Here is a 27,263-nt window from a genome sequence, read left to right as displayed (position 1 = left end):
GTCGACGTTGCCGTGGTCGATGTTAGGCCTACCGGCCGCTGGCCCGTCGCGGACATTTTCGTTGGCGGTGGCTTTCTTGTACGTCCTCCGCCGCTTCCCTCTGAACTTGTTCTTACTTCTGTATTTCCGATGGTCGGCAACGGCCTTTTTCGGGCTTGCCATCGCACGAAAACAGCGAAAAATAACTCCGGAAAACAGTGAAGCGAACTACGGCAAGAAAACACGGGTGCTGTCAGCCAATGGCGGCCCTGCGTTAGTGGCGCGCGGTTTGAAACGGCGGGAAAAGACTGTTTTTGTTGCTTTTTTTTTAGATTTTTCGTGAACGTACGAGACTTCAAGAACCGGGATCGTGGAGAGTAAGGACAACTCTACACGAGCCAGCGGCCGCAATATGGCGGACAGCTCTCTTCGCGGCCCCGCGAGCACGCGAACAGCAGCCCGTTTTGTGTAAATTTCGTGATGCCGCGCGTCACTGCCGCTCACTCAGACGCGTTTTTCACTGACTTCTGATGCTTATTTCGCTGTGATATTTTCAGATGTCAAAATATAATGTATAAAGATGATAAAGCAACAAAAAACAGAAAAGGTGAAATTTGGAAAAAAAACGCGACTTTTCGACCCGCGTCTCCCCTTAAGCGTGTTCGAATTAAGAAGATTCGACTGTGTTTATTTTCCATTGTATGCATCGTCGCGTAGCAGTGCATCGGGTCGTGAGGCGGTCTCTTGCTTTGCCTGCTTATAGGTGTGCGCCCATCGGAGCATACATTGCCACAAACTGTTATAATTGATATAATGAAATATTGAATTAGACTAAATAATTGTGGCTCCCCTTAAACTTTGTTATAACGTGCTTTGAGTGCAATTGCAGTGTGCATGCACTATACAGATGCAATAAAAATTAGTAAAGTAAAAAATTTTCAATGTTGCGTGCCGCTTTTAGTCTTTAAAAATCCTGTGACTGGTCCTGTAAAGTGCTTGAATTCTCGCTTTGGAAACCTGTACAAACCCTGCATAGGAAATGTTATCGGTAGTAATTGTTATTTGAAATGCGAAGAAAAGTGGATATTACTTGCTGCTGGCATGGACTGTAGCTGTAGCCTTCAAATAATGCAGGTGCTATTAGCCCCTGTAAGGTCGTCCGAATGCGGTCTGCCGCTCCGGGTGTGCCCCGTTGCTTGCGCGAAGTGCCGCAGGGCTCTGGCGCGAGCTCGTCAGACCGTGGTACAAAGGGTTTCAGGTCTGCGATATGGGCACGGCTGAGTTTTCCTGTATGGGGATCTTTCAGCAGGTACGCAAGTGGAGTGCAAGCTTTCTCCACTCGCCCCGCCGCGGTGGTCTAGTGGCTAGGGTACTCGGCTGCTGACCCGCAGGGCGCGGGTTCGAATCCCGGCTGCGGCGGCTGCATTTCCGATGGAGGCGGAAATGTTGTAGGCCAGTGTGCTCAGATTTGGGTGCACGTTAAAGAACCCCAGGTGGTCTAAATTTCCGGAGCCCTCCACTACGGCGTCTCTCATAATCATATAGTGGTTTTGGGACGTTAAACCCCACATATCAATCACAGTCGTTTGGGCCTTGTGGCATACACGTCTCGTGGTTAGGGCGCATTCAGGTTTAAAACCGCCAAGTGGGAGGTAGCTCAGTGCTCGCACGGGTTCACCATTATTACTGTTAGTACAGTAGCGCCGGCAATGACACCTGGTGGCAAGGCTAGGTGGGCACACTGAAAGCATCAGAAAGTCTCTTTGGCGTTTGGTGGCTGGTGTGGTTGGTTGTCTCCCGATAGATGTCTGGGATATGGCAACCGCGGGTTATGTCCTGTGAGTCCCTCGCGGCGAGTCGAACATCGGTGGCGATGCCTTCGCGTTGCTTTCGATGTTTTATGTTGATTGAGTGCATTGGCATGTGGTGTAAGAAATTTGTAGCGTGTCATTAGTGGTGTATTTGATTCAGCTGGCGATATCGTCGTTGATAAAAGTAGTTGAATGTACAATGTTCGCTTTTGTTTGACTGTGTCTACTGTGTCTGTTCGTTCTGAGAGCTCACCTCATTAGAGACCTCTACAAGCTACAGCAGCGGTCATCTCCCAGTCCACTTTATGCTGCATATATGTTCATTGAAACTTGGAAGTGTCGGTCTGCACCGCCAATAATAGCCTTGGTGGCAAATGTGAAGCAAGCACTTTTTTTTTGCCTGTTGGCGTTGCTTAGCTCGTCACACTTGCCGTCCCTGTGTCATGAGTAAGAGGGCACAAGGCATGTGCTGGGCGCTGGAATACGGCGCAAGTGCGTGGACCCTGATAGTGATTCACGTGTGAGATTGGTCGAAAAAAGGCTCGTGGCGCGTGACCCGAGCTGTAATGGGAAATCCCGGAGGATGCGCTGGCACTGTGCTGTGGAGCTTTGAACTGCAAAGGTCGGGAAGATCAGCGTTGCTACAGCGACGGAAGCAGTAGAGCCTCTCGATTCGGAAGTATGTCAATTTAAAAGGCCAGGAAGTGGCCGTTGACCTCAAAGGTCCCGAGTGAGGCAGCCCGGACTTGCCGCAACCTTGCACAGCAGTTCTTGCGGGGACTACAGCTCTTCCACGTCGAGCCAAAACGAATGTGGCCCACACCAGTCATCAGAGTGCATCGTCAACGAGGGCATGGACGAGTTGGGTTTGAGCAAGCGGGCCGAAAATGATGAATAAGACCAGTAAACCGGCACTCAAGGTGAGTGGATCGTCAAACGGACCTGTGCTGATGATGATGGTGGCAAGACGGTACCACTTCGTTGTAGTTCTGAAGGTGGCATCTGAATAGTAAGAATGATCTGCTAATGCAAGAGCACACGACAGTAGACACCAAGACGCCATCTTGGCTAGAGAGAGAGATTAGGGTTAAGGATCGAACTTGTCTTGGATCGAAGCTAGTTGTGGTTTTGCTGTACAGCCAATTGTGTGCATGTCTCTTTTTGGGGGTGAATTTTAAGTGTCAAAGTGTTTACCATTTTGTCTAATATTAAAATTGGTTTGCCGTGTTACCGCCGACTCGCGTCTCTCTCTCAACTCCATCCTCTGCAAGCACTCCCAGGGTAAATTTGTGACACCCTGCCAGTGGCAGGTTATCTTTTTACTCATTTTTCTTTCTTCAGTTTTACATTACAGTTGCTACATACCCTATAATTTCCTTGGCATGATTGTCTCTTGGTTCAAATTATTGACTTTAATAGATGCACTGCTTCTAGGAATATCTCTTGGCATATGCAGGCAAGGATCGGCTGAAAAAACCACTTGCCTCCGAGTCCGAGGAGGAGTTACCTGCACCACTTGGTGTAGTCAACACTTCCGCTGAGATGCCCGAAGGTGCGCGGCTTACGGACAACGACGACGAGGAGCGCAACGCTGATGACCCACATCGTGCTTTGGACATTGACCTCGAAGAGTGAGACAGCTTTTGCAATTTTATAGAGCCCTTGCTGCTGCATTCAGCAGTGTTTCCATTGCTGCCGGTAGTAATAGACGTGAAAAAGTAACTGATACACATGCAAAAATAAGAGTTAAAATTTTTTTTAAATGGGATCGAATAGAATTTGAACTGAACCCATCGCTCTTTGCGTGGCAGTCCAGGGTTCAACTACAGTTGTTGGTCGGAAGTCTTTTGCAAAAAGACTCTATACACGAGGCATCGTGTCTGGCAAGGAATCGCATTGATTTATGTAGTATAGCGTGGCAGAAGCATAAAGCAATGGCCATTCATCGCACAATGCAAATTGTACTCGGGCATAATTCGTCATCGTCTTCAGCCCCATGCAGTTACCTCGCTTATCTGCACAGAGACGAATACTAAAGCAGTGGGTGCTGTTCTATTCAACAAACATAAGGATTCATGCAATAGTGGATACCTTGCTGGTGGCCAAAACTTCAAACATGGTTGATCTTGCCATGGAGTTGCACTCGGAATTCGCATAGCAGTATCCTAATCACGGAGAGCAATGCAGCCAACGTGAAATTAATTTGTGCTTAACATAACAGTAGGCCTTTATTGGCAGCTCTGGTAAAATGTAATCCCATCCTGCAGTTCTTTATGTAGTTGTCCAAAATTATCCAGATACTGTGCAGAACTATCGGGCCACTAATGTGGGTCACTCTTTTGAGAAAAAAAAAGGCCATCATTATGTGAGCGAATATGGCATGTGCTCCCAAACAAAAGGCCTTCAATACAGCCCCAGTAAAAGAAAAATTAAAGAAAAGCTTAGTTCTAAAGATATGTATGTGACTTCGAACATGCAAATCTTCACATGCAGAAGACAAGCACAGGATTGGCTTATCTTTTTCTTTTACTTTTCTTGACACCATTTCATGTAGTCAGTCAATGATTATGTAGCTCGTAATAGACAACTCTTGAACATGATAAAACTTTTTAAAGGGGCCATGACACGGTCACCCAAGAATTTGTGGTTTTCAGCAAGTAATAGAAGTACAGGGTCCATTATGCTCATACATATATGAAATGTACACTGTGTGGGAATTGAGGCTAGCCCGCTGCCTTTGCGCGGGCTTTGCCGCCTTTTCTGCCGTTCTCATGTCCCAACATGTCTGCCCTCCTTTGTTGTCTGCCGCGCTGAGAGAGCGGAGTGACGTTTAACTCCCTCACCCGGTAGCGTATGTTGACTGTGGCGCCACGAGCGGGGACTCTCGAGAGGTTTTCGCGCTCTGCGTTGGGAGCGGGCAGACAGTACTCTCCGGGACAGCAAACGGTACGCCACGCAATCTTTTCCGTCCGTCGACTCCCGTCGCTCGGGGCTCGTCGGACTTCGCTGACGGCGCCTCGCTCCTGATGCGAACGCTCACCTTTTGTTACCCCGCTGCGTACGCACGGCCGGAGGGCGGTACGGTGTCCTAGTGCGTGGCCTAGCTACGCCGACCCGTCTCCCTTTGAAGCCAACGCCAGCGCCTTTGCCCTCGCTCGAGCAACCGGGCGGGCCTTGGTCCCGGTGTCTCCGTGGATCACTTTTACCGCGGAGACGTGCTCGTGGCACCCTGTGTAGTACTTTGTGCCCGTGGCGTGGATAAGCCAGTTTGCATTCCCGCCGCGCCTTTGCAACGGGCTGTACTGCGTTTGGTGTTGCCACAATAAAGTGTTGCGACTTTGAGCAGTATCGTGTTCTCGCCACGGCGACGATTAACGTGTGCCCTGCGGCTCGCTAAGACCGGACCCACGCTGGTGGCCGTACTCCTTCGGGATACGTGTACGCCACAACTGTAAAAGAATATTATAGTGCAAAAAATGCCTTAGATGTCACTGGCTATAAACCCTGCCCACTGTTGGAAATTGCCATTTTGCCATGGCGTTAGTGACGTCATGCACTGCAATGAGAGGAGGTGTGATCGTCTACCAAAGTTTGTCTCTGCTAATCGTTTAATTTCAGTGCTAAGCTGAAGAAAGCTAAGCTATCTCAATCTCATGTGCAGCTGACCACAGAATAACATCATTCGCCGAAATAAAGCCGCTCGCACAGCTAGTTGCTCGTTGCGTCATGGCTCACGAGTGCACCAGTTTTGCCCGATTCTCAGGTCGTGCATATGTTTGGAAAGAAACATTTGGTTATAAATTATGTGCTTGTCCAAATGTGCTCAATTTTCGCCAGATTATTTTTGAATGCACAAGGATTAACCCACGTTGCACTGCTTGTGGTTGGAATTTGAGTGTCAGCATCATCATCATCCTGTCTCCAAGGGGGGGGGGGGGGGGGGGTAAAGGCCTCTTCCGTGTTCCACCAATCAACCCGGTTTTGTGCTTTTTGTTGCCACACTATACTTTCGTCTCCCCACCTAATCTTCGGTCTCTTCTCACTCGTTTGTCTTCTCTAAAAATTCAGTCAGTTGTCCTTAATGATCAGGGATCATCCTGTGTACGCACTACCTGCATAACCCGTGTCCATTTCGTCGCCATTTCAATTGCGGTATCCATAACCCCGGTTTGTTCCCTGACCAACCTGTCTCCTAAGGCTACACCTATTATTTTTATTTCTATCGCTTTCTGCGTCGTCCTCAATGTAAGCTGAACCCTCTGTGTTAGCCATTTTTTTTCTTTTTCTGCTCTGTAGGTAAGTGCTGGCAAGATGCAGCTGTTATATATACCTTCCTCTTGAATATTAGTGGTACATTACCATTCATGATATGAGAATGCTAGTCGAATGTGCCCCACCCCATCCTTATTCTTCTAGTTATTTCACTCTCATGGTTTGGCTCTTCAGTTACTACCTGTCCTAAGGAATGTATTCCTTTACAACTTCCAGTGTTTCACACCCTATAGCAAAGTGCTTTTCTATGCACATTACTTTAGTTTTATGCATACACTCAACTTCAATATAACCTAATATCAGTTTTAACAAAGTAAATGAAAATAGTCTTGCAATATATATAGTGTTAAGAGTAAACCTTTATAACGAATTTCTGGCTATCACAAACTTATTTTCGTGTAAGATACAACTTTATTAAGATGAGGGTTGAGTGTAATCATTTTCAGACCTATTCTTCCATGTCCTGTTCAGTCATTGTGAGCTGTAATTTGTCCCCCGAGTTACTCATCAAGACGTCATCAGCGAATTGCAGGTTACTATAGTCGGTGACAACCTAAAAATAAATACAAGCTCTGCCCACAAGGCCACATTGCCCTTATTTTTCATGCCCCCACGCTTCAAAAGTAGTTCCCAAACAAGGGCAATAATTTTCCTGCATACAACCATTATCTTGCAATCCTTCATTGATATTGAGATAAAGAAACCAAACCTCAATAAGAAAACTTGTGAGGGCACCAAGTTCAGCATTAGCTTAGCAATATATCTGTTTTTCAAATTTCACCCCCTACCGCGCTCATCTCGAAGACGACGTTACCTATAGTGGTACTAAAATAAACAATGCCACAGTTATAGTGAAGTTTAAAAGAAATGAATTTTCGTTTTGCGCTTTCGAAAAACAGCGTAGGGGCATAAATCAAGTTTTATAAGGTCATTTGCAATTTTAATGTTGTTTTACGAAACTTTCGCTACTAGGTATCTTCGCTATCTGCTATAACTATGGCATCTATAAATGAAAGCAAAGAATGGAGAACTTATCTGAGATTCACTTCGTGAATTTTGGTTCTTGCGCTGCCATGAATACTGAATGTGCATCTCGCGTTTCAGTGCTTGTCATCGTGTTTCAGGTGAATGCCAATGTTTAATTTGACATCTTCTTTTAATGAAATAAAAGCGCGTAGCCCACATTGTGTTTAAACAAGGAAGTCGTTGCATACGTTCTCGTTATGTTAATGCCAAGGCAATGTACGCGGGTAAATGGCGGTGACCAAAAGCTGTAGGTGAATTATTATATTCTTGGTTCGACAACTTGTACTCGATTGTTTGCCATGACCCCGTCGAGTGTTTGACAACCACATGCTGGAGAACATGCAAGAGAAAGAAGACGCCCATGTCGTCTGCTACGGCGCTCATTGGCTACCACCGCTGCAAACGTCATTTCCACTAAATGCCTGACGGCCTCGTCTGTTCTCGCCGCGGGTGCGCTCGCGGGTGAGGAGTGGGTGATCCGACTGCTTTGGTGTTGTTTCCTGTTTCCGAACTACTGAAGCCGTTAGTAAACAGTGTCGGGGCTGACTGCGTGAACAGGCGGCATCTGCACACTCGTGGCACTACGATGAGTAGTAGACAGACAAGACACGCATTCGAGCGAGACATGCGGCCATGGCCACGTGGTTCCTTAGCATGGGGAGCTCCTGTTTTCGCTACTCGTGTTTGGCTCGTGCCTAAGTTTTAACCCCCCATAGTTGTACTTTTAATCCCCATTCTAATGACCGCATCTAACGGCCATGCGCAGCTGTTCATGTTTTGAGCAGTTTCCAGTACTTGCTTGTACTTGCGAGTTTTAAATAGATTGGTATGACTTGTCTAAATCCAACATTTTGTAATGTAATACCCACCAGCCCAGTTCAGTTCGATAATGCAGGTGAACTTTTTTCATTCTGTTTCTGAAAACACTGTTTATGTTCAAGTCAATATATGTCAAGTTTAGTAAAACAATTATGGAAGAGCTATATTGCAAATAATATCGCATTAGCAGGTCCCAGAGTTCAGAAAAACTGCTGGGAGCCTATTCTGAATATGTATGTTGCCTGACTCAATCCATTTACATGAAGGCAACAAGAGTGACCCACAACGAAGGCTTACTGTGGAAGCGTAGAAATAAAAGTGAGTTGGTTGCAATGAAAAATAAAAAAAAAATTGCTGAGACAGGAGGGACCCGATGACATTATTCACAGAATTTTTACTTTCTCTGTCCACTAGTACTTGATAATAAAACACCTGATCTTCTATGAAGCGTGCAACCACATAGGTAACACTGTAAAGTTAAAAATTATTAATGCTTACTTTATTTGTGCGCATTAAATTTTCTATTCCCTTCTGCGATGTCTTCAGGCCTTGGAAGTAATACGAATAAAACATCTGGCATGAACAAACATACTCTTGCAGAAATTTATTGAAAACTAAAGTCACCGTTAATTGTCATTCAGTATTTTTTTGCACCATCTGCCTGTGATGTATCTTTTTTTCTATTCGTCATTGTAGTAAGCTGCTCAGTGGTAACCATCACAGTGATACAGTGGGGAACCAAGCACATGTTATCAAATCTGGTTTTTGTTTTGCACTGCAACTACCCCATATCTCGCTGATTTTGCTTCAAATATTACCCACGATTACCTGCAAGTAATACACCTGCAGTATTTTGGAGAGTGACTGCTGCACAAAGTCCACAAAACTGCGGCAGGCATCACGAACTGACACTGCAATGTCAAGTAACTAGGCAGTTTATTTTAAAACAGGACAGTGATTGAACAACTGTTTCATGTTTTTGCGCCGCTCTCGCTGCAGGTAAAAAACTGACTGGGGTGTATTATGAGCACTTGATAGTTTAAGCTCGAAATTACTAACGATATGCATTGATCGTGTAGGCAAAAACGTCGGAAGCTTCAAAATTGCTCTAAACATGAACGGTGACGTACGGCCGCACCTACAACAGCTTAATAAGCCGACCGGATTAAAACTTGACATGCGTTTAAGGGCCGTCACGAACATGCTGCGGGATCCACGGCAAAAAGTGAGCTCTGATGCTAGCGACGCTGTGGCAAACAAATACATCTTGTGTGCAGTCTGTCTGCGCAATTTGCCTGAGACTGTTTACTTTACGGTATCAGTAGTTCGGAAACAACTCAAAAGCAATCCGATTCACAAAACACACCACACACACAGCTACTTTCAGTACCGGCGCTACCGGCGAGTCCGCAGCGGCCTTGGCTGCTGGCGCGATAACCGCAAAAAACAGCAAAAATTCATACTGAACGCGGAAATGACGTTCGGGGTAGCCGCTGCCAACGAGCGCCGTAGCAGACTACATGGGCATCTACCCCCTCTCTCGCACGTTCTCCAGCATACAGTTGTCAAACACGCGACCCCGTCAGCCCTTGAATATTCAACGTTTTTAAAATGCGATCCAGTTTTGCTGGAGCAGGGGCCACTACCTCCTATGAATGTGTTAGTGTGAAGGTGTGTCTGTGCTGGCAAGAGGGTTTTCTCTCTCCAGTGAGTGGAAGTGAATTGCGTGCCAGACTTTGCTTTCACATGGGAGTGCAATGCATCCTTCATGTTTTTTTTTTTTTACGGCACTCTAGCTCAATATAAACAGGTTATCACTAAGTAATACATGCACACAATACAGGCAAAATGCAAAAAACAACACCTTAGACAAAACTAAGACTTCTTAATAAGATATCATTAAGTATCGTACAACGCCTTAAAAAACAAGAATCTTTTTTTTTTCACGCAATATTAGTTTTAGCGGTGTCGCCTCAGTAACAATCACGATCGATGCAACTGATCGTAATTGATTGTTATTGCAGCAACAATCGCGATAGATGCAGCGATAATAAATACCATGCATCATTTCGCGGTTTGAAGAACCTTGCCCGATGCTTTTCATGCAAGGCATTCGTGCATCGAGCATGGGACAAGCGCTTGTGCAACGGGCATTTCAATGTGGCACATAATGAATGACACGCCCACCGGATGACCATAATTCACTTTATAATGCATAGGATATTGCATATTCTCCCCACCAGGTTTGTTTACCTTCGTACTGTGTCGCGTAGCAGGTTCTGTTGAACGCTTTTCTCTCACGTCTTGTCCGCACTCACATCACTCATATAGGCACACAGCACAGTGCCTATAGCAGATCACCAAAGTTTCCACGTTACGACACCCAAGTAAAACACTCGCACACGCACATGTGGCAACGCTGATGCCATGGCTTTTGCGGGCAATAAATCACAGATGCTCACATTCCACAAAATACGCGCCAATTTAGACTTCACTTTCACTTTACTGCACACGAATGACCACAACGAGAATCGTCGGAAGCGGTCACCTTTAGGCGATATGCTTGGTGCGTCTGAGCGACTGATGAAGTAGAGGCCGAGTTGCTGCTTCACGTTGCCGAAACGACGGAATGTGATGAATCTCTGCTGCTTCGGTGCACTTCAACGACGTCACCATCGAATGACGACCAGCGAGGATGATGCTGAGTGCGAGTCGATGAAATGGCTTCTTGATGAAGAACACATCACTGGAAAGCCAAATGGATGCCTCTTGGTCCTGGTGCAGCGACTCATCGCCTCTCGTCGAGAATGGCACCATGCTGAACTTGTCATTTGTTCATCATGATTGTTACGTCATAGCAAAGAGCAGCCGCAGTTGGACGCGCATAATACAAATGGACTCCGGTACACTTTACTTTTTATTCTTAGCTTATCACCGACTATAATATATTCTTCAATAACTCTTATTCCTAACTCTTCCCAATCTAGGGCCCTAAAAAATTTCTGTAAACACGTGATGAACCGCATTCTTTATTGAGGACTATGGTGGCTGTGTGGACACCAATTCGGGCATCATGTCCTCTTCAAAAGGAAACAGCAAATGTTTTGAAGCAGTCATGCCTAGCTTTTGGATGTGGAGATAGCTGTGCCAATGTGCAGGCCCCTGCAAGAGGAGGAGAGGCTGCCAACGCAGGCACACCATGACGACTTGTTGGCGGGAGTCGTTGCAGCCGAACCAAAAAGGAGGGCGTCGTCCCGAAAGCACAAGGTGAGTCTAATAGACAGCTTTAACGCAAACACTCTGAGGTCGGTCTGCATCAGAGTCGCGAGATGCTACTGAGCTAAATTCATGTAAATAGAAGGCCAAATGAAGTGGGAAATTAATTAATTTTTACATTCCTGAAAATATGTTTAATGATAACAAAAAACATTACTTAAATATGAAGGGAAATTGAGAGATCTTTTTGTATATCAAATATATCGACAACAAGGAATGAAAGCAAATATTTAGTTTTTAACCGTGGTCTCCTGTGTAGTTTCAATTCGGTTGAGTACACGTTTGCCAGTGCATGGTTAGCGTTACTTGTTGATTCCCCCAACGTATGTTTGAGCTCAACGAATCCCGACTGCGACAGCTGCATATTCAATTTAGGTGAAAATGCTTGAGGCTCGTGTATTTAGGCTTGTGTTAAGAACCCCCAGGTGGCCAAAATTTTCGTAATGCTCCTTTATGACATCTCTCATTATCATATGGTAGCTTATTGGTGTTAAACTCCAACAGTTAAAAACATTTAAAATTTTTATGTTTGTCTTCAACATTAAACTGCTCAGTTGCCTACAAATGTGCTACTAGTTAACCTAATGATCAGTTAAATCAATGTATTTGCTGTAAAAATAGAAGTAAGCCCGAAAAAGGTGAGAAGTGCCTGGAAAGTTCCACAAGCGACTTGGCCAAAAAAGAAAGCCAAATCTGCTTACTATAAACAAAACTGGTAACTCTGGTCTGGCTGGCTGAAATAATGCTAGATGCTGAACAGCAGAAGTTCTTGCGGGAGAACGGGTCTTGTATCGGGTCTTGTCTGGTTTTGGCACTCCGGGATAAATTTCTGGCTTCTCTTGGCGATATCACTTCTCTGCTTTCCTGTTGTAAAGCGGTAAAGGCATGCTGGTTTGTTGACCTTGTGCTCTGTGATTATAAAAGAGATTATCTGAATGGTGGTGGTTGTGATGCTTTCAAGGGTAGTAATTGTCCTAAATTGTCATCTGTGACTCATGAAACACTAACAAATGATTTCATTAGATTTTCAGACCTTTGAATGCATTTTTCAGGCATCATTAAAGACGGGTGTGCGCCATCTCCTCTGTCTGCCACTGGTTCGTTAAAATCGAGGAAGGCAGCAGTTAATCCAAAAGGGGCCACACACATACACGTTTGGCTTTAAAAAAAGAGAAAGCACCGTTTGACCCAACCAATGGCATGTGCATTACCATAGTCACATCGCTGTGGCACAATACCTTGAGGAGTAGTGATGCAGCATGCCTGAAAGATGTGCAAAACACAAATACCAAACGAGGCCAGCTGTTTAATCGATGTTCATGAAGAAAAGCCAGTTTTATTGAGAATCCAACAAAATATTGCTGTATTGTTTGGCATAAGTGAAAATTTGCTGCACATTGAGTTGTTTGTTTTGTTTGTCGATTCTTCTTTTGGGTGTACTGTTGAACCCGTTTCTCAAGTGGCACAAGTATTTTGTTGTTGTAATTGATAATTGCTATAGATGGGTTCCATAAGAAAAGAAGTAAAATTGGGGGATGGCAGGCTGTTGTAAGAAAACTATAATATCAGGTGCAACATACCAGCAGATTAAGTGACAAGAATGACAATGTTGCTGATTTTTCAGACATATTTGAAAATTGGGACTCTTTCATGGGGCTGTTGCATGCCCCATAGCAGAGCCAGTGTATAAGAATGGCTCAAGTATTGGATGCTGAAATTCTTAGAAGCCTCAACTTTTTACCTAAACTGCATGATTTAATAGAATGTACCGCCGCTGCCAGGCTGTTACGGATTTCAAAAATCAACGTCGGCTACAATGCCACTACACTCTGCAGTGAAGCATACCACATATCTGAAGGGGCACGGGGGTACTTTGGGTTTGTGGCCGGAGCATGAGCAGCCTGAATTTTCCATTTTCTTCTTTCTTTTCACTGATTTTGCGTTTCATTAGCTTTTTTTAGATATCAACAGCCTGAATTTATTGTTATGACCGCTAATGCTGCATAGCAGCCATTTTTGTAAGGGAGTTATTCCACCATAAAAACCTACAAGTGCTCACTCTGCAGCAGTTTCCCAGTGTTACAAATGATATATTGTTACCACATTTAGTCGCATAATCCTCACACTTTTTTTTGCCAAAAACCACTGAAAAGTTGGGTTAGGTGGGGGTGATAATTATGCGGGCAAAATTTCCTATGAAAACGTACAGACTGAAAAGAAAAAAATAAAGAGGTCGCAAATCGGGTTTTCTCATGCCAGCATTTAACTACAAATTTTGAAAAGTACTAATCGAGACTTAACAATACCACTAGTTGAACATAAGGCAAGATTTATTTGATACACAAAAGCTGTAAGGTAAGGAGTTTCCAAATAGCATGCACTATGCTTGGGGGGAGTTGTGGGTGTACCGTTTGCGTGTGGGCGCGATATAAGTTTTCGAATTGTTTGGCCCCCCATGGGTCGTGATGTTCTCCAATCTCCTCGCAAGACCCACTAAGGGGCTTCGCGAGCCTTGTGGGCCACATGCACTTTTGGATTTTGTTCGGGCAGACCACAAGGGCTAAGAGCAGTTAGCATTTTGACTCATGTGCAGTTGCAGCTGCTCGTGGTGGCGCCGCTGCGGTGGTCTAGTGGCTAGGGCACTCGGCTGCTGACCCGCAGGTCGCGGGATCGAATCCCATCTGCGGCGGCTTGATTTTCGATGGAGGGGAAGGTGCTGTAGGTCCGTGTGCTAAGATTTGGGTGCACGTTAAAGAACCTCAAGTGGTCGAAATTTTCAGAGCACTTCACTACGGTGTCTCTCATAATCGTATGGTGGTTTTGGAATGTTGAAACCCATATATTAATCAATCAAATCTTGGGCACGCATTTGGAGCCTGTTGTAATGTTCTTTTTATATTAAAATGCAACGTGACTGACTACAGAATAACACCAAACATAAAATTGCATAATTTTCTTTGTTAGGATGTATGTAATATTGAGTACCTTGGATTTATGCTTTGTGAATTTGATACATAGAGAATGCATCTTAATCACAGCCGGAAAGGGATATTTGGTGGCAAAATGCAAATACGTGCCCCAAAAATGCAACAAGTGGTTGCAAGTTTTTACTAGCAACTTCATCAAAAAAGAAGCCCAAATCAGCTCGTTATAAGCAAATCTGGTAACTCCATTTGTATGAACAGGCATTGCACCCACTTCCAGTGGTCTAGTGGGCAAGTCGCACCCAGCTGCAGCGGTTACATTTTTGATGAAGGCGAGAATGCTCAAGGCCTGCATGCTTATATCTAGGTGCACTTTAAAGCGCCCCAGGTGGCCGGAATTTCTGAAGCTCTCCACTATGGTATCTCTTATAATCATGTTGTGGTTTCGGGACGTAATAACATATAATTAATCGAGTCCGAAGTGCCTATAGGCGGCCTTTTGCTGTTGTTTAATGTGGGGGGGATGCCTAACACCTCCTATAAAGTAGTTTGTGCCCCGTGGTGTACGTGTCTCGCGCAGTGGCCGCATTTCAGGTTCACAATTGTCAAGCGGTAAGTGGCGTGGTGCTCGCGAGCGTTTTATCACCACCACTTCCATCATGGTTAGAGCGGTAGCGCCGGCGGTGACGCCTGGCGGCAAGCCTGGGTGGCGGCAGATAAGAGAGAAGCAGTTCTTTGGTGTGTGGCATTTGGTGCGGACAGTTGTCTCTTGCGGTGGGTCTGTGGTGTACAGCACCGCGGGTCGTCTGCCGTGGGCCCGCATGGTGAGTGAAGCGTTGGCGACGCCGCTATGTGTTTGGTATTTTGCTAATTGTTGTGTAAGGTTGCTTAGAGAGTTGATCATAATATGTATATTAATTCGGCTGACCATATTGTCAATCTTAAAGTAGTGAAATAAATGTGTGTTGTTTGGTTCGTTTTAAATTTGGCTTCTGTGTCTGTGTTGCGAGAGTGTAGCGTATCATCAGAGACCCCACACTGGCACGCCACCTACCGCTTCATAATTGTGAACCTGAAATGCGGTCACTGTGCGAGGCACGTGCACCACGAGGCGCTAACTAGTTTACAGGGGGTGTAGCACCTCCACAAGTGCATGATCAATCACTTTCAACTTGAAAGCAGTCGTATAACTTCCATATTGCCCCATAACATGACCACAGAACGGACACAACATAGACTAACACACTGCAACACACACCTGCCACTTTGTCTTGGCTTGGATTAGATTGGGATTGTGCATTGATAGTATGCATGATGCGTAAGAGATGGCATAAGGCTGTCATGTGCTATCATCATCAGTGGTTGGAAGGAGCAGACGACAAATCTGCTGCAATTTTTGAGGGGGGGGAATGTATTTTTGCTGGGTAATGCATTCAGGGATGTCACGACTGTGCTTTGCCCCAGGAGCACAAGCATCGCAAGGCTCACCGTGAGCACAAGAGAAGTCTCGAGGCCGCCACAAAGGCTCCTGCTGAGGTTGACTCAGGTGCAAAGGTGAGCAGCTCTTGTTGGTGCTAATCTTTCTCAAGCCCCTCTTGCCAGGTTGACCAGAGCTTGTATTGTACTGTTTGTATAGTATTAATAGCCAGAGGCTAACTATGTAAACGTCTGCTCTGTTTACTTTTAGCTCACCCGTTTGACATAAATCAAGTAGCCCTTTATGCATGAAGCAAAACAAGTTCAGTATTTCTCCATATTAGTACTTCAAATGTCTTGCCCCACATAAAAAAAGTGTTTTCTTGAGATAAAGTCTGAAACATATACATACACACAATGCCTATGGAACAATTCTATAGGACACTAAAGAGAACAAAATTCACTTATTATCAGTGAATTATTCTGTTACAATTCCAAAATAACCATGCTCACTGGGACAAGACTCTTGGTAGGTGCGTAAATGTACTAAATGAAAATGAATGTGGGGATGCCAGCTTGAAATTCACGCAGTAGAAGTTTTCACTATTTTGATGGTATCTACCAGGGCTCAGGTAGATCATAAACAGCACAAAAATGAAATAAATTGACCTCTGAGTGGCCCACAGGCTTAAAGGGGCACTAAGGTAAAATTAGTGGAGGAGTTTTACAGAGATCTGTACAGTAGCCAGCACAACCACGACCTTAATATAAGAACTAGCAGTTACCCAGATGACACCCCACCAGTAATGATAGAAGTCAGAAAAACCTTGGAGAGCATGCAAAGAGGCCAAGCTGCTGGTGAGGATCAGGTAACATCAGATCTGCTGAAGGATGGAGGACAGATTGGGCTAGAAAAACTAGCAACCCTGTTTACGAGGTGTCTCCTGACGGGAAGAGTACCAGAATCTTGGAAGAATGCTAACATCACCCTAATACATAAGAAAGGAGATGACAAGGACTTGAAGAATTACAGGCCAATCAGCTTGCTCTCTGTAGTATACAAGCTATTTACTAAGGTAATCGCTAACAGAATTAAGACAACATTAGAATTCAGTCAACCAAAAGAACAAGCTGGATTTCGAAAGGCTACTCAACAATCGACCACATTTATACTATCAATCAGGTAATAGAGAAATGCTCAGAATATGATGGTTTAGCGTACTGGGAGCGCGGGGGTAAACACAGACGCAAAGCAAAGAGGAGGCACACAGCACGAGCGCTCAACTAGCTACTGGTTTATTGTCACTTGTCTACGAATTATTAATATAGTTAAACTCACAGTCAAGTAGTGATAATAACGGATGGCTGATACATTGATTCTTATTTCTAGAAATGTGATATGCTTAGGAAATTTCACGCATGGTTTGAAGCGGATGCCGAAACAGTACACTTGTTTTTAGGCAGGGGGATACAATATCCCCCATTCTATTTACCGCGTGCTTACAAGAGGTTTTCAGAGGCTTAGAATGGGAACAGTGAGGCATAAGAGTTAATGGAGAGTACCTTAGTAACCTGTGCTTCGCCGATGACATAGCATTACTGAGTAACTCAAGGGATGAATAGCTACTCATGATTACAGAGTTAGACAAGGAGGGCAGAAAAGTAGATCTTAAAATTAATCTGCAGAAAACGAAAGTAATGTTCAACAACCTCGGAAGAGAACAGCGCTTCGAGATAGGTAATAGTGCACTTGAAGTTGTAAGACTGTCTACTTAGGACAGGTAATAATGGCGGAGCCGAACCACGAGACTGAAATAACTAGAACAATAAGAATGGAGTGGAGCGCATTTATCAAGCACTCTCAAGTCATGACAGGTACATTGCCACTATCCCTCAAAAGGAAAGTTTGTAACAGCTGCATCTTGCCGGTACTTAACTACGAAGCAGAAACCTGGAGACTTTCAAAGAGGGTTCAGCTCAAATTGAAGACGAAGCAGCGAGCAATGGAAAGGAAAATGGTAGGTGTAACTTTAAGAGACAAGAAGAGAGCAGAGTAGATTAAGGAATAAACCGGGGTTAAGGATATCATAGTTGAAATCAAGAAGAGGAAATCGACAAGGGCCGGGTATGTTGCATGTAGACAGGATAACTGCTGGTCATTAAGGGTAACTAACTGGATTCCTAGAGAAGGTAGGCGGGTGAGGGGGAGACAGAAGGTGTAGTGCACACGTATCCCGAAGGAGTACGGCCACTAGTGTGGGTCCGGTCTTGGCGAGCCGCAGGGCACGCGTTAACCGTCGCCGTGGCGAGAACACGATACTGCTCAAAGTCGCAACACTTTATTGTCTGTGGCAACACCAAACGCAGCACAGCCTGTTGCAAAGGCGCGGCGAGAAAGCAAATAAGCTTATCCACGCCACGAGCATAAAAGTGTTACACAGGGTGCCACGAGCACGTCTCCACGGTAAAGGTGATCCACGGAGACGCCGGGACCAAGACCCGGTTGCTCGAGCGAAGGCAAAGGCGCTCGCGTTGGCTTTGAAGGGAGAGGGGTCGGCGTAGCTAGGCCATGCACTAGGACACCGTACCGCCCTTCAGCCGTGCGTACGCAGTGGGGCAACAAAAGGTGAGCGTTCGCCAAGGGCGCGACGCGCCATCAGCGAAGTTTGGCGAGCCCCGAGCGACGGGAGTCGATGAACGGAAAAAATTGCGTGGCTCACTGTTTGCAGTCCCGGAGAGTACCTATCTGCGCGCTCCCGACGCAGCGCGCGAAAAACTCTCGGGAGACTCGGTGCACGGCGCCACAGTCAACATGCGCTACTGGGTGAGGGGGTTAAACGTCACTACGCTCTCCCAGCGCGGCAGACAACAAAGGAGGGGAGACATTTCGGGACATGAGAACGGCAGAAAAGGCGGCAAAGCCCGCGCAAAGGCAGTGGGCTAGCCTCAATTCCCAAAAGGTTAGGTGGGCAGATGAGATTAAGAAGTTTGCGGGTATAAATTGGCAGCAGCAAGCGCAGGACCAAGTTGACTAATGGAACACGGGAGAGGCCTTTGTCCTGCAGTGGACGTAGTCCAGCTGATGATGATGTTCATGATCATGAAGGTAAAATAACAATTTATGTCACAGTTAAAGCTCCATGTATGGCAATGTCTGAAGCAACAATATTGCTACGTGCCAGTGCATGGAGATGAAAAAGACAAAGCAGATAAACTGGCCCGAGCTAATCTCTCTGGTTGGCGCTGCTCGCTTAACCGGCTGTAAATACATCTGTGACTACTCCTCCGTGTCGGTCTCCTTCTCGTAACACATTTGGTGGAGTTGTGCGATCCCCATCCTCGCCACGAAACTCTCAAGTGGATGCTCCCTCGCGGCTTTCAACATGACCACTCAATACTCGGCTACATCCTCTCCGGTCGCCCACTCTTTTGCGCGGCCTGCCAACCCAGCGCCCGCAACAACTTTCGTGACGCTTCCCGCCCTCAAAGACCCTGGCGTGTTCTCGGGCCGCGAGGGTTCCGATGTCGACCAGTGGCTTCACCTCTACAAACACGTCAGCGCCACTTTTATCTCGATGGAACCCCTCGTGTGTGGTTCGAAAACTTTGAGCATGACATTACAAGCTGGGACAGCTTCAAGGAAAAGATCCATGAGCTTTTCGGGAACCCCTTTGGTTGTTGTCCAGCTGCGAAGATTGAGTTGACTCGCACACAAACTTTCACGGAGTCCTACATCAGTTACATGGAGGCTGTCCTCGCACTGCGCCGCGAAGCTTACGAGCCTGACAAAGTTGTGCATATTCTAAAGGGTATCGCTGACGATGCGTTCAACTTGTTAGTATTCAATAATCTGTCATCTGTTAATGCCATTACTCAAGAATGCCGCTGGTTCCAACATGCTAAAAGCAGGTGCATCTCCTATCAGTTCCAGCGCCTTCCGAACACCGCTGCGATGTCCTCGTGTCTCGTCACCTATTATCCACCAGACACCTGTGACAACTTGACATGACCCGTCAGGCGGGCACTTAAAGTGGCTGCTCCAGCTAAGGTATGACCAACCTCCCCTGACCTGTTTCCTCCAATTAAGTTGCCCCTTATTCACGCAGTTGTCCAGCAGGAAATCGCCAACTTGGGAATTTACTCTATTTCACCGCCTCCCCTCACTGACTTGCAGCCCCAATACACACCTGTACGTCCCTTCCCGACCGGCTCTCCCTCAACGTTCTGTATTCTGCATAACGAACACACAATGACAAGCCGATCTGCTTCTCGTGTCTCCGAATCTGGCACATTTCTCGCCATTGCAGAAGTCGCTGGGGTCCTCCTGCACAAGCTTCCTCTAGTACCTTCCATGCACGTCCCGCCTATCCCTATGAGACATTTTGCCCAGGAACCTGCTACTGAACACTGCTGCTCCCGTTCTTCATCCCTCTAACAACGCCAGTCTCAATCTCCACTACCCCGCCGACCATCCTCTCCCCCCCCCCCCCTTCGCACGAGGTTCACTAACGGAAAACTGTGTTGCAGCCCCCGGAGGTGGTGCTGCATCGCTCGGACTGATGTAAAATCTATTCTTGACGATACAGACAAAACGGAACCTTTTAGACGTACAAGTAGACGGCGTACATGTCGCTGCTCTTGTCGACTGGCGCTCAACTTTCCGTGATACGAGTGAATTTCGCCGCAAGCTCAAGAAGGTTCTCACATCTGCGACCACTCAGTTCATCCGTGTTGCGGATGGCAGAATAGCATCTATCATTGGAATGTGCTCCGCTCGTGTAAGCATTGCAGATCGACACACAGTTGTTCTCTTTACCGTCCTTGATGAATGCCCCCACGACGGAATTTTAGGTCTCGACTTCCTGTCCGTGCATTCTGCCCTCATAGACTGTTCAACCAGTGTGCTCCGTCTACACTTGCCCGCAACAGAACCTCTTGCACAACGGCCGAGTCACCTCTGCACAACGAAACATGCGCGCCTACCTCCACAGACACTGACCTACGTAGAGCTCGTCTCAATACCACCAGTTCCTGACGTTGACTGTGCTCTGACCGTTATCACCGATGTCCTCATAAATCGCAGCATTACATTACCGCACACCGTTCTGTCCGTCGCAGGGAATTCTACCTGCCTCCCAGTTGTAAACTTTAGCTTGACACCTCAAGTGCTGCCACAAGGAATCTCTTTGGCGTTGCTCTGCACCTTGGAAGACAACACAGTAGATGTTTTTGCGATGGCCGCTCCTTCTGACCCCCCACACTCAACATCAATCTGACACTTGCTCCCACTGCGCTATTGCGTCAATGATCCCTTCCAACTTAACGCCGCAGCAGACTGACAAGCTTCACCAGGTTCTGCTGTCCTACATCGACGTTTTTGAGCGGTCGTTCGTTGGGTAAAGCTACTGATATGAACCACTGCATAAACACTGGTAGTGAGCATCCTATTCATAGGCATTCATATCAGGTGTCAGCGGTTGAGCCTCACGTTATCCAAAGTGAGGTTGACAAAGTGCTCGCCAAGGAAATCCTTGAGCCATCCTGCAGTCCTTGGGCTTCTCCTGTAGTGCTAGTTCGCGAGAAAGACTGTGCATGGCGTTTCTACGTTGATTGACACCTAAACAAAATTTCCAGAAAAGAAGTGTTCCCTCTGCCACGAATAGATGACTCCCTTGATTGCCTCTATGGGTCCCACTATTTTTCCTCCATAGACCTTCATTCCGGCTACTGGCAGATAGTGGTAGATGAAATGGACCGTGAAAAGACGGCATTCATCACCCCCGATGGCCTATATCAGTTAAAGGTCATGCCCTTTTGCCTTTGTAACGCTCCAGCCCCCTTCGAAGAGATGATGGACTCTCTGCTCAGAGGATTCAAATGGTCCACCTGTTTGTGCTACTTGGACGACGTCGTCTTTTCACAAACATTTAAAACTCGTATAGAGTGCCTTTCAGTCATCTTAGGCATCTTCCGTCGCGCTGGCCAGCAGCTCAACTCATTCAAATGTCATTTTGGCATCAAATCACAGTACTTGGCCAATTAGTAGATGCCAACGGTGTACAACAAGACCCGGCAAAAATCAGCACCATCAAAAACTTTCCTGTACCACGATCTGCGAAGTATGTGCGCAGCTTTGTTGGACTATGTTCCTACTTCTGACGCTTTGTTAAAAATTTTGTGCACATAGCGAGGCCGCTTACGCAGCTCTTCGAGAAAGACATCCTATTTTCATAGGGCTCCGAAGAGGCTTATGCAATCTCGACTCTCATGGTTCTTCTCACTACTCCTCCGATTCTGAAACACTTCAACCCTGCTGCCCCTACGGAAATCCATACAGATGCAATTGGGCATGGCATTGGTGCAGTGCTGGCTCAGAAACAACGTGGCCATGATTGCGTTATTGCATATGCCAGCTGCCTCCTATCCGCCCCTGAACATAACTATTCGATCACAGAGTGTGAGTGCTTGGCTCTCGTATGGGGGATGGCGAAATTTGGACCTTATCTATACGGACGCCCATTTTCGGTAGTTACCGGCCACCACGCGCTCTGCTGACTCAACTCTCTGAAAGATCCATCAGGCCGCCTTGGTCGCTGGGCTTTGCGCCTGCAAGAGTTTTTCTGTTCGGTGGTCTGCAAATCTGGCTGCCAACACCATGATGCCGATTGGTTCTCCCGGTACACTGTCGACGATCCTGAGGTCACTGACGAGCCCATGGAGCACTCTATTTTGTCAGTGTTTGACTTCCTTAACATTGGAGAACAGAAGCCTGATCCAGGGCTGCTTGGAATTATCATCCGTACGGGATCCTCACCAAATGATGTTTCCATCTGCTACTTTGTTATTCAAAAGGGTGTGCTATACCGCCGCAATTTCTGACCTGACAGGCCTAACGTTCTCATTGTTGTGCCTAAGCATTTGCGGCGCTGTGTTCTCACCGAACTTCACGATGCTCCCACGGCAGGACACCTTGGCGTATCCCGCATGTATGAGCGTGTCCGGCGCTGTTTCTTCTAGCCAGGCCTTGCTTGCTCGGTACACTGGTAAGTCGCCACGTGTGACCCATGCCAACATCGTAAAACACAGTCGCTGCTACCCGCTGGCCATCTTCAACCAATCGACATACTAGCGGAATCATTTTACCGTGTTGGGTTAGACCTGCTTGGTCCTTTTCCCACATCAACATTGAGAAACAAATGGATAGCCGTGATTTCAGACTACGCCACACGCTACTCTATTACGCAAGCTCTTCCGATCGGCTGTGCAACCGACGTTGCTGACTTCTTGTTGCAGGACGTTTTAGTGATTCACGGTGCTCCAAGACAACTCCTCATAGACCGTGGCCGTACATTTCTATCCCAAGTCATCGCTGACATTCTGCGTTCTTGTTCCACGCAACACACGCTGACAACCACTTACCACCCTCAAACAAACGGCCTCACGGAATGATTTAACTGACTCTAAACAAATATGCTCGCTGTGTACGTGTCGCTCGACCACCGAGACTGGGACCTTGCCTTACCCTACGCAACTTTCCCGTATAATTCATCCCGTCATGACACAGCAGGCTTTTCACCGTTCTACTTATTGTACAGAAGAGAGCTTACTTTACCACTGGACACAGTCATCTCAGCTGATACCTCATCCACCAACGAGCATGCCCGCGACGCGATTGCACAAGCCGATCATGCCCGTCAGCTTGTCCTCACTGATGGTGTCGCAAACTAACCAATGCCATCGGTACGATGGGGAACATAGAGAATGTACATTTTGCTCCCGGTACCCTCGTTTTACTCTGGTCTCCTCATCGTCGCCTGGGCCTATCAGAAAAACTTTTGTCTCATTACACGGGACCTTACCGTGTATTGCGTCAAGGAACACCAGTCACCTATGAGATCAGCCCCATCTATTCATCATCGTCTGCTGTGCGGTCCAGTGATATTGTACACATCTCGCGGATCAAGCCCTACAAGAATACATCAGATAACAACGTTTATAGCACCGTGGAGGTGCCTCCACTGCCAGGGGTAATGCTACGTGCCAGTGCATATAGATGAAGAAGACAAAGCAGATAGACTGGCGCGAGTTAATTTCTGTGGCTGGTGCAACTCGCTTAACTGGCTGTAAATACCGTTGTTGCTGTTTTTTGTTGCCATGACACCGTGAAATTCTAAAATAGAACTTTGACATGAATTTTTTCGTCTATCAATAAACTTCGCAGAGAACACAAAGTGGGTCTAAATCAAGTGAGCATTTCACTTTAGTGTCTTTTTAAGAGGCCTAAAACAAAGCTTTTATTTATAATCCTATCTTAATGAAAATTTATATAGCTGCACCATTGAAGAGAAATTTCAAATTAGCAAACAGATGTCAGTTACCTTATCGAGAAAAAAAGTTATGCCGAAATTCCACATTGTAATTTGGTAATTTCTTACGGGTCTTTATGGCAATTTATAACTTGAAAAGTTACATTTTAACAATATGTAGCTCTTCCCGAAGGACCACACTGCAGGCTAAAGCTCATTAATATATGTTTTAATATCAGAAATACTTTCCAAATGTGAATTGTAAAAATTTCTTTTATAGTGATTGGCTTACTTCTCTGTTGCATAAAAATGCATCATGGTTATGAATAAAACAAAAGCTTTAGCCAGCAGTTGCTGAAAAGACTGATATCAAATGTCTACCATGTTTATGGAAACTTCCTCAAACTTGTGTAACCCAGAGGCACTGCACAAAAATAACAAAGCTGAGAAAATCGTGTGCAAAGTTCCGGGAAAATTTTTAAATTCATCTACCGTATATACTCGTGTAAGGGCCGCACTTTTTTTTCGAAAATTTTGCTAGGTGCGGCCCTTACACGAATCAGGCCGATTTAGTACAGGCAGTACAGGCCAAAGGTCTGTACTGTTTATGCAACAGTAGCAGAGTGCAAGAGTCACAAATGACATGCCAGAAATGTTTTTATTCGGATTCCATTTCGCTGTCCTCGTTCTCGGAGGAGCTCGCCTCGGCGTCCGCGTCTTCCCAGAGACGGTCATCTTCGGTGCCGTTCATGGAGTTCGAAATTCCCGTTACCTTGAAGCTTTTAGCAACTACTTCTACTGACATGGCACGCCACGCATTCAAAATCCATTCACACACCTGTTGGAGCGACGCCCGCTTCAGCCGTCCTGTAGGGGTCTTCTCGTGGACGCCTCCAGCCATCCATTCAGAGTAACATCGGCGAAATTCCACTTTGAATGGTCTGTTGACGCATACGTCGAGCGGCTGCAGCACACTCGTCAGGCCACCGGGAATGACGGCCAAGTCCGTACGAGTTGCGGCAACTCGGTTCTTGACGCGGTCGGTCAAGTGGCCCCTAAAGCTGTCCAAAACAAGGAGGGCTTTCCGTTGTAACAGCCCTCCAGGTCTGTTTGCCCAGACGGTCTTAATCCAGTCAACGACCAGTTCCTCGGACATCCAGCCCTTCTCTTGCGCACGTACGACGATTCCCTGAGGGAACTTCTCTTTTGGGAGAGTCTTCCTTTTAAATACGACGTACGGCGGAAGCCTCCTGCCGTCTGCCGTGATGCACAACATCACAGTGCACCTTTGGCGTTCTGCACCAGTCGTGCGCACAGACACACTTTTCGCACCTTTTAAATCCACTGTGGTGCTTTCCGGTGCATCGAACCACACAGGTGTCTGGTCCGCATTCCCAATTTGGGACAGGTCGTATTCATGCTCCCTCCTGAGAGCATTCACGAAGCGATGAAACTTAATGACGTGGTCTTCGTACTCGCGCGGCAGTTTTTGGCAAATCGTCGTTCGGCGCCGAATAGAAAGCTGGTTACGGTTCATAAACCGCGTAGCCCAGCCCCGACTTGCCTTGAATTGTGCCGGGGGTATTTCCATGTGGCGAGCGATGCTGAGGGCTTTGACGCGTATCATGTCAGTCGATACGGCGTAGCCGTCCCTTCGTGTGTCGACGACGTAGTTGACGAGCTCGCTTTCGAGTTGCGGGTACTTGCACTTTTTCCCGCGAAACGCCTTTCGGCTCCTGTTAGTAGCGGCGAGGGCATCTTTCTGATTCATCCAGTAACGCACGCGCTTCTCATCGACGTCGTACTTTCGTCCAGCTTCCCGCTTCCCGTGCTCCTCGGCATAGTCAATCACTTGCAGCTTAAATGCTGCAGTGAATGATCTCAGATGCCGGCCCATCGTCCGTCACGTGCGCTGGCTTCTGCAGGGTTCACTACAACCAACAAAGTGACACCGACGACACCGATCTGAAGTCGCGCTGCCAACGTATCGACACGATGCTAGGAACGATGCCAACAAAGAGGCCGCACAAGGCAAATATGGCGGCGCGCTGTCAACAGCGTTAGAGTGTACTAGAACAAGGGGAGTGCCCGGACCGGCCGCAGCACCAATGCATTAAAAGTGAAGCCCAAACGGGGTCAAATCCGCTAGTGGCGCTGCGATCGGTAGTCTGTGACCTGTCGTCGTTTTAAGAGCCGTGCGCAGCTCCGCCGAAGTGGTCGAGGGGTAGAATGCTCGCATACCACTAAAAAGACCCAGGTTCGAATCACCGCTGTGACCATAGATTTTTTTTTTAATTTCACGTGTACAACTGTATTGTTTGGCTTTTTTTTTAAATATGCCTTCAGTTTCTACATATTGCTACAAAACATTACGCGAGATATGAAGTAAAGGAGAAAAAAACTTGACAGCAAGCGCATTTATTTGCAGCGCCACCGCACGGGATTCAACGAAAACTTAAAAGCATAGCTTGCGAGATTTTAGCGAATAAAAGAGAGACGGTGTGCTTTCACTCGCCTGCGGTCGCCGCCCACTGGCTCGCTTAAAAAAAGAAAAAGAAAAACTGAAAGTAAACGATTTTCAGTCGGCGGGAAGTCGCGAAGGTTTGAATACTGGTAAAGCAGCGATGTTCTGTCTGCTCGAGTAAAGCGATCACGAGGTGTGCGGAAAGAGGTGAACGTGTTGATATTTTGGATACATATGTAGTATTCCTGTACAACTGATATTGCGAACATATATCTTATAATTATGGCCGCCCTCAGCGAAAATAAATGATGCAAACCAATGCTTGTGTTTTGCGGGCGCATCTATATGTGATCGGCGCGCTTTTTGTTGTATTTAGCTTTTGCGTCATTGGCGCCTGCATCGTTTTCAACTCTCTCAGCGGCAGCTAAACGGCAAAACTAAAGCGCGCCGGTTGCCTGTGCTTTTGATGAAGTAGTATTGAAATACAAATGTACTTTTCTTGTACAACTATTTTTTGTCAACGTATACATTTTGTCTTTTGAAAGCATATTTAGTGGTGCACACTTTGTGCATACGGCCGATGGTCACTAGCGTTTATTGTAGGGATGGGGTGGCACGGAACAGTGCTTAAGACGCGTGACACAAGGTAAGAATGACAGATACGTCATGACCATTCCAGTAGTGTACCAACCAGGCCTGCCCATTACAGTTGTAAAGGAATCGGTTTTGATGTCAATGGCACAGTGGTGATTGATGTGCACGAGGCTGCTGACCCGCAGATAAGGATCGCATCCCGATCTCGACAGTTGCATTTCGATGGCGTGGAAATGATAGAGGCCTGCGTTCTTAGATGTAGGCGCTAAGAACCACAGGTGGTCGTAATTGGGAGAGTGCTACACTGAATACGGCGAGCCTCACGCGGTATATAGTTTTATCACGCAAAACCATTGTCGTCGTCGTCGTTGTTGTT

At 46.5% G+C, this 27,263-nt stretch overlaps 1 protein-coding gene across 1 annotated transcript in view; it reads left to right on the top strand.

Annotated features, from left to right (window-relative positions):
* g (adaptor-related protein complex 3, delta 1 subunit-like garnet) overlaps window positions 1-27,263 on the top strand; it is a 330,226-nt gene that overhangs the window by 187,127 nt on the left and 115,836 nt on the right. The window contains exons 23-25 of the mRNA XM_075875995.1: window positions 3,247-3,421; window positions 11,066-11,174; window positions 15,572-15,661. Coding sequence (XP_075732110.1) covers window positions 3,247-3,421; window positions 11,066-11,174; window positions 15,572-15,661 — 374 coding nt within the window. The remainder of the gene's footprint in view (window positions 1-3,246; window positions 3,422-11,065; window positions 11,175-15,571; window positions 15,662-27,263) is intronic.

This window comes from Rhipicephalus microplus, chromosome 10, assembly GCF_043290135.1.
Source record: "Rhipicephalus microplus isolate Deutch F79 chromosome 10, USDA_Rmic, whole genome shotgun sequence".
NCBI lineage: Eukaryota > Metazoa > Arthropoda > Arachnida > Ixodida > Ixodidae > Rhipicephalus > Rhipicephalus microplus.
The sequence above is the reverse complement of the archived record's forward strand: the minus strand, read 5'-3'. Positions and strand labels throughout refer to the sequence as shown.